Source organism: Varroa jacobsoni, unplaced genomic scaffold, assembly GCF_002532875.2.
Source record: "Varroa jacobsoni isolate VJ856 unplaced genomic scaffold, vjacob_1.0 scaffold_970, whole genome shotgun sequence".
Lineage (NCBI taxonomy): Eukaryota > Metazoa > Arthropoda > Arachnida > Mesostigmata > Varroidae > Varroa > Varroa jacobsoni.
Window position 1 is genome coordinate 22,082 of NW_019213872.1, and position 5,973 is coordinate 28,054.

Consider the following 5,973-nt stretch of genomic DNA (forward strand, 5'->3'; position numbering starts at 1 on the left):
TGTTGATATTTCCTTACTTGCCATGTTCTAAGATTTGACTGTTTATTCCCATCGGGGATCCACACCCGCAATATAGGTGAAGAAATTGGTATACGTATACCTTGTTCGTTACGCCGAAGAGCAGCAGGACCTTGCTCTTTTATCAATTTCGACATTTCAACGAGCCCTGAAAGACCCAAATCAACTAATTCGTGCTAGTGCCCTTCGTGTATTAAGTTCGATTCGGGTGGCGGTGATTGTACCGATTATGTTCCTAGCCATTCGGGATGCCGTCTCAGATATGTCACCTTACGTCCGTAAGACAGCTGCCCACGCGATCCCAAAATTGTACAGCCTCGATCCTGAACAGAAAGTACGACAAAGGCAACTCACCGAAATTCCTTGACACACGCTATCTATGGAATCATTTGATTTTTGCCTTATATAAACAATACAATACTGAAAGTGTTTTTCAATTGACTTATTTTAATGATGTTGCCCCTATATGTAATGCGTTTTTCATATTCAGAATGCTCTTGTTGAAGTAATCGAACGTCTTCTGGCCGATAAGACGACATTAGTGGTTGGCTCCGCCGTGATGGCCTTTGAGGAAGTTTGTCCTGAGCGAATCGACCTCGTCCACCGAAACTACCGAAAACTCTGTAACCTTCTTGTGGATGTAGAGGAATGGGGCCAGGTAAGTCCATTAACATGATATGGGGTAAAAGCCTTTATTTAATTAACCAACAGAGTCCCATCATGCTCATTTTCTAGGTTATCGACAACATTTGAACATCAAAAAAGTGCTTTAATATATTAAGACAATTATACGACAAATGTTGTCAGGTCGATCCTGTAAAACAAAACCTAAATGTAATTACGAACTTTGAACTAGGGATTTCTAGACGATACAATAAATTCATCTCTTGTGCTATTCTTTAAAGGAACAAATTGACGCTTTTGGCAAGAATTGTTTGACACTTTTCGGCCGTTGAACTGAATTGTTCAAAGCACTATTCACAGTGATTGAAACCATTCTGAAGAAATCAAGTAGCAAGATTTTACATTTCTGTCTTAAATTTGTTTCTTATAATATATAAAATATAATCCTAACCGATATTTTAGAGTATGCTTTATGCATATTTCCTGCAAGCGTACTTTAAAAAAAGAGGCAGATTGTTTTAGTTTTAAGGTAGGCCTCAGGAGTAGTTTTACCTAAACGAAGCAACGATACGAGTTGGAGTACTCATGCGCAAGGTTAATCACACAAAATTATATAATACTCCTCTCTATAGGTGGTGATCATCTTAATGTTAACCCGTTATGCTCGCACCCAATTCACCGATCCCAATTTAGCCACAGAGGTAAGTGAATGATATCTTGCAGGAGGAACTAGCAGTTACGATGCCCCGCGAAAAACATACTATAACTTTGACCTGTTTGTGATTGTACTAACTGTGCGCCTATAATTTTTCGCGTGTACTCGAATACCGTGATGCCATATTCTATTTGTTTTGCTTTCTAAAAGAACGCTCACATAACTTTTCTTAGCGGCGTTAGAGCTTGGATAGTCGTTTTGTATTTCGAATATTCGGTAGTAACGGATCATCATTTTCCATTACATCCGATTGGTGCCTGCACGGACTTGCACTTGTTTCATTAGAGTAACTTCCTTAGTTTTCAAGTTTTTCAATATCGTAACTAAAGACTACAGAGTGTTTATAACTGAAACCGATATCGGCCAACTAAGAGTACGTGTCTGTTTTAATCGGCAGGTTCGAAATGGCAGCAGCGAAGAGTCACGTGAGATCGGTGGAGGAACCCTGTCGAGCACCGTCGAGGGTCGAGGGATTGACCCAGATCTCCGGCTCTTGTTACGCAATTGCCAACCCCTCCTACAGAGTCGTAATTCAGCAGTTGTGATGGCTGTCTGTCAATTATATTACCATTTAGCGCCAAGTTCTGAACTTGCAATTACCACCAAAGCGCTAATTCGTCTTTTGCGGAGCCATCGAGAAACGCAAACTGTAGTTTTAAGTAACATCGCCTCTTTATCATCGATGTCCACAAGCCGGAAAGGGATGTTCGAGCCTCACTTGAAATCATTCTTTGTACGAACCTCTGATCCGACTCAAATCAAGTTACTTAAGTTAGAGGTTAGTACTACATTATTACGAGAGACTATTATTGATAAACGGGCTTTAAACTTGTTTTTTTAAATATATAAATTTGATTGTGTAATCAAATTAATTTATTTGTAAATCGAAAATCAAAAAAAAATATTCTGAATAGAATTTTATGTGAAAACCCATAACCTTTCATAAACATTTCTTTCTCATAATTTCCGAACTCTTCTAATTTCTATGTTCATTACAAAAATCCTATTATATTTGGTTTATCTAAGGGCGCTTCATTTTAAATTTCTGAAAAAAACTATCAAACTAAACAAATCAAACAGCACCTTAACGCGGATTTTCCTTGCAGGTGTTGGCCAACTTGGCGACAGAATCAAACATTTCAGTGCTACTTCGTGAGTTTCAGACATATCTCCAGTCAACCGACATGGAGTTTGTCCAGGCCACGATTCACTGCATAGGGCGTGTGGCACACCAAATTAAAGAGGTCTGCGTAAACACTGAGATTTCTATCTGCTCGTGTGGATAAGACAGAAAAAAAAAACATTTTGGGACGCTTCGCCCAAAACCTTTTTTAATAAAAGTTTTATCGTTATATGTCGTAGGGCAAGCCGTCAGAGGTCTTCCATATTTGCTATATTGGTAGTCATGGTGATTTGAAAGAAGCTAGCGTCGGTTTGGTCTGTACGCGATAATCAGAAACAGATTCTTAAAAATATATCCATGGGTTAGAAAATATTAATTATTGTTTGTTTATTTCTTGTGGACTCTATTTTAAAATGGGCAGGTGGCAGATACCTGCCTTGGCGGTCTAACGGCATTATTGTCGTCTCGAAACGAGTTGGTAGTAGCTGAAAGTGTGGTCGTTATCAAAAAGCTGCTACAGATTGAACCTGGCCAACATGCCCAAATTATACGGCAGATGGCCAGGCTACTGGACAAGATACAGGTACGTTGGCCTGATTGTGAGTATAGCCAGCAAATTAACGAAATAATAGGACTTTTGAAACAATGAAGCATGCGCTTGTATTGGATAGTCCAGCGATGTAATCTAGCTAAATTACAAATATTAATTAACAACTGCATTACTATTTGTGTTATTGTTTTATGATGATATTTTAGGCATCACTTTTAAATTTGTTTCGGCAAGTTTCCGTTTGGGGGCCGGAAAAACCCAGTACTCTAACACAAGATTTCAGTACTTTTTCTGCTTAAGGCTAGTTGTCGGTCTCTTACCGAATATTACAGGTACCTATGGCCCGAGCATCGATTCTCTGGTTAATCGCAGAATACGCCGAGCCGAAAATCGCTCCTGATGTTTTAAGGCGAATAGCAAAGACCTTCTGTCAGGAGGAGGATATAGTCAAGTTGCAAGCGCTTAATCTAGCCTCTCGACTCGCTTTAACAAATAACCAACCACAGACCAAACTCATCGTGCAATATATCTTTAATCTAGCCAAATATGACCAAAACTATGACACGCGGGATCGAGTACGGTTTCTGCGGCACCTCTGCACCAATCCTGAAACAACAGGTTTAAACCGGTACGCCAAGAAGCTTCTTTTATCATCCAAGCCCGCGCCAAAGCTTCAATCAACATTTAGTGGACGTGACCAGTATCAAATGGGCTCATTGTCTCATCTTATTAACCAACCAGCCGCAGGATACCAAGAACTGCCAGACTTCCCGGACGAAGCACCTGACCCATCTGTGCGTAATGTTACGCCTCCGCCAACGCCGATAGTGTTAAGTGAGGCCCGAAAATCGAAGGACTTCTACGCCGAATCTGAGGAGGGTTCACAATCCGATTCTGCCAGTGAGTCATCTTCATCTAACACAACTGAAAGCGACAGCGACGGCGACTCGGAAGAGCAAGGTCGCAGCGAAGAAGGAGACAAATCCGCCACGCACGAATCAAGTTCGGCGTCCGACGGCACCGATGACTCCCAGAGTGACTCGTCCACTGATGACTCAGAAATTGTACGAAAAGCACAACAGTTTAAAATTTCAAAAAGGAACAATGCCAACGGCGCACCGGCTACAAATGGCGACAGTAAGCACAGCACGACGTCAAAGCCACGTGAACTTATTACATCCGAGGCCAGCTTATCGTCATCCGAGAGCGAACAAAATAAGACTCCCGGGTCAGAAAGCGACAACGAAGATACTAAGGTTAACAATAACAACAAACAGAAGCGGAAAGATCGACACAAATCGAAAAGATTGACCACCACTAAAAAACCCGCTCATTCCGTCGACCTCTTATTGGACCTGGATATGGGCGATATGCAATTCAACATTCCAGCTCCAACTTTGCCCGTACAGTTATTAACAGCAGGCGTCGTTCAGGCCCCGAAACCAAAACAAGAACCATCCCGACTTGTGACACCAGTCTCAACTCCAATTTGGGCTAGTCTTAAACGTGGGACCTTAGTTAACGCAAAAGAGTGGAACGGCCTAGAAGTCATGTACCGTTACACGCGCTGTGAGAACATCTTTTCTAGCAGGATGACATCGATCGAGATAAGCTTCGATAACCGCGGTGACCGTGTATTCCAAGAGGTTGCTGTTAAAGCCGCCGACGAGGTTTCTCTTGAGGTCAGGGGGTCCCAGTCACAAGTGCCACTAGGTCCTGGTGCTTCGTTTGTAACAACTATAGGCGTGAACTTCAAGGATAGTGCCCAAGAAGTTCGTCTTGAATTGACAGCAGATGACGACAAACGCGAAATTCGGTTGACGCCAGCGATATGCGAGATTGTTCGGCCGGTAATTATCGCTAGACCCGGTTTCGATTATTTTAAGCGTACACTACGTGGAATGTGCCAGTTCGACGCAGAGATCACCTGCTCGCTCGAATTTGCCGATTTACGCGAGAAGCTACAGCAATACGCCAACGTAATGCTTGTAGCTGAAGGTGAAACGGGCTTGGGAGGGACATTACGCTTTGCTGCACAAACACTCAACACATGTAGTCTCGTATTAGTTGAAGTGACGCAACAGGGACGGTCGGATACCGCTGCCGATGATGGCGAACGAGTTCGGCTTGTAGTCAACTGCGAACTCATAACTGTTGGCCAGATGCTTCTTACGCAGATCAAGGAAGCACTTACCGCTGCTGGACGTTAGAGCAACAGCCTTGTAGGGCAAAAGTAGTCAGCCTGTTTGTGTGCAACTGTAAATGTTGCCCACAATCATAGTGCCGACATTGGGGTCGTGCATGTTTAGTCGTTTTGATTAACTAACGAAATGATGGGACTACTAATGAATGGCTGATACAGCATCATGAAGGTCAATGTACTGTCCTGTTTAAACAAATTGTTGTTACAGGCTGAGAGCAACTGACGTGAATGAACCTAAAAAAAAACTGTCACTGACACAATGAATGTATTCGTGTTTTGATGAGAAGCAGGATAATAAAACTTATTGTCAATATCCACTAAGTGACATTTATCGCTCCGCATAGCGATCCTTATTCTAGTTTTTTAAAAAACGTGCAAAGTGTCATCTTAAGGCATATATATATATATATATATATATATATATATATATATATATAGCTTGCTTTAATTTGTTAAGCTATTTTTTTGCTGTCCCTGATGGTTAATCTTCAAACCTAAAAACATTTAAGTAAAAATTGAGAAACCTGAGGATTCCTGCTTATTGTACATGCTACCATATAAATATGTGTATATAACAGCATGTACTAAAAAAACTCCTGGAATTTTTTTAATTTAGGAAATTTAACTGGTCTCCCCTTTCAAATTTTTAGAAGTTTCTTTTGAAAAAAACAAGGTTCTTTTGCATCATATATGAGCTTTACCAGAGAATCTCTATCCTAATTTTTTTCTCAAGGCCATAA

The 5,973-nt window shown here is 41.2% G+C and overlaps 1 protein-coding gene across 5 annotated transcripts in view; it reads left to right on the plus strand.

Moving 5' to 3' along the window:
* Window positions 1-5,558, plus strand: part of rb (adaptor related protein complex 3 subunit ruby) — an 11,281-nt gene extending 5,723 nt beyond the window's left edge. For all 5 annotated transcript variants that reach the window (XM_022842044.2, XM_022842048.2, XM_022842045.2 and 2 more), the window contains 7 exons: window positions 77-352; window positions 509-676; window positions 1,275-1,343; window positions 1,755-2,135; window positions 2,464-2,601; window positions 2,902-3,063; window positions 3,363-5,558. In XM_022842044.2, coding sequence (XP_022697779.1) covers window positions 77-352; window positions 509-676; window positions 1,275-1,343; window positions 1,755-2,135; window positions 2,464-2,601; window positions 2,902-3,063; window positions 3,363-5,240 — 3,072 coding nt within the window. In that variant the 3' untranslated portion in view covers window positions 5,241-5,558. The remainder of the gene's footprint in view (window positions 1-76; window positions 353-508; window positions 677-1,274; window positions 1,344-1,754; window positions 2,136-2,463; window positions 2,602-2,901; window positions 3,064-3,362) is intronic.
* Window positions 5,559-5,973: the final 415 nt, after the last annotated feature.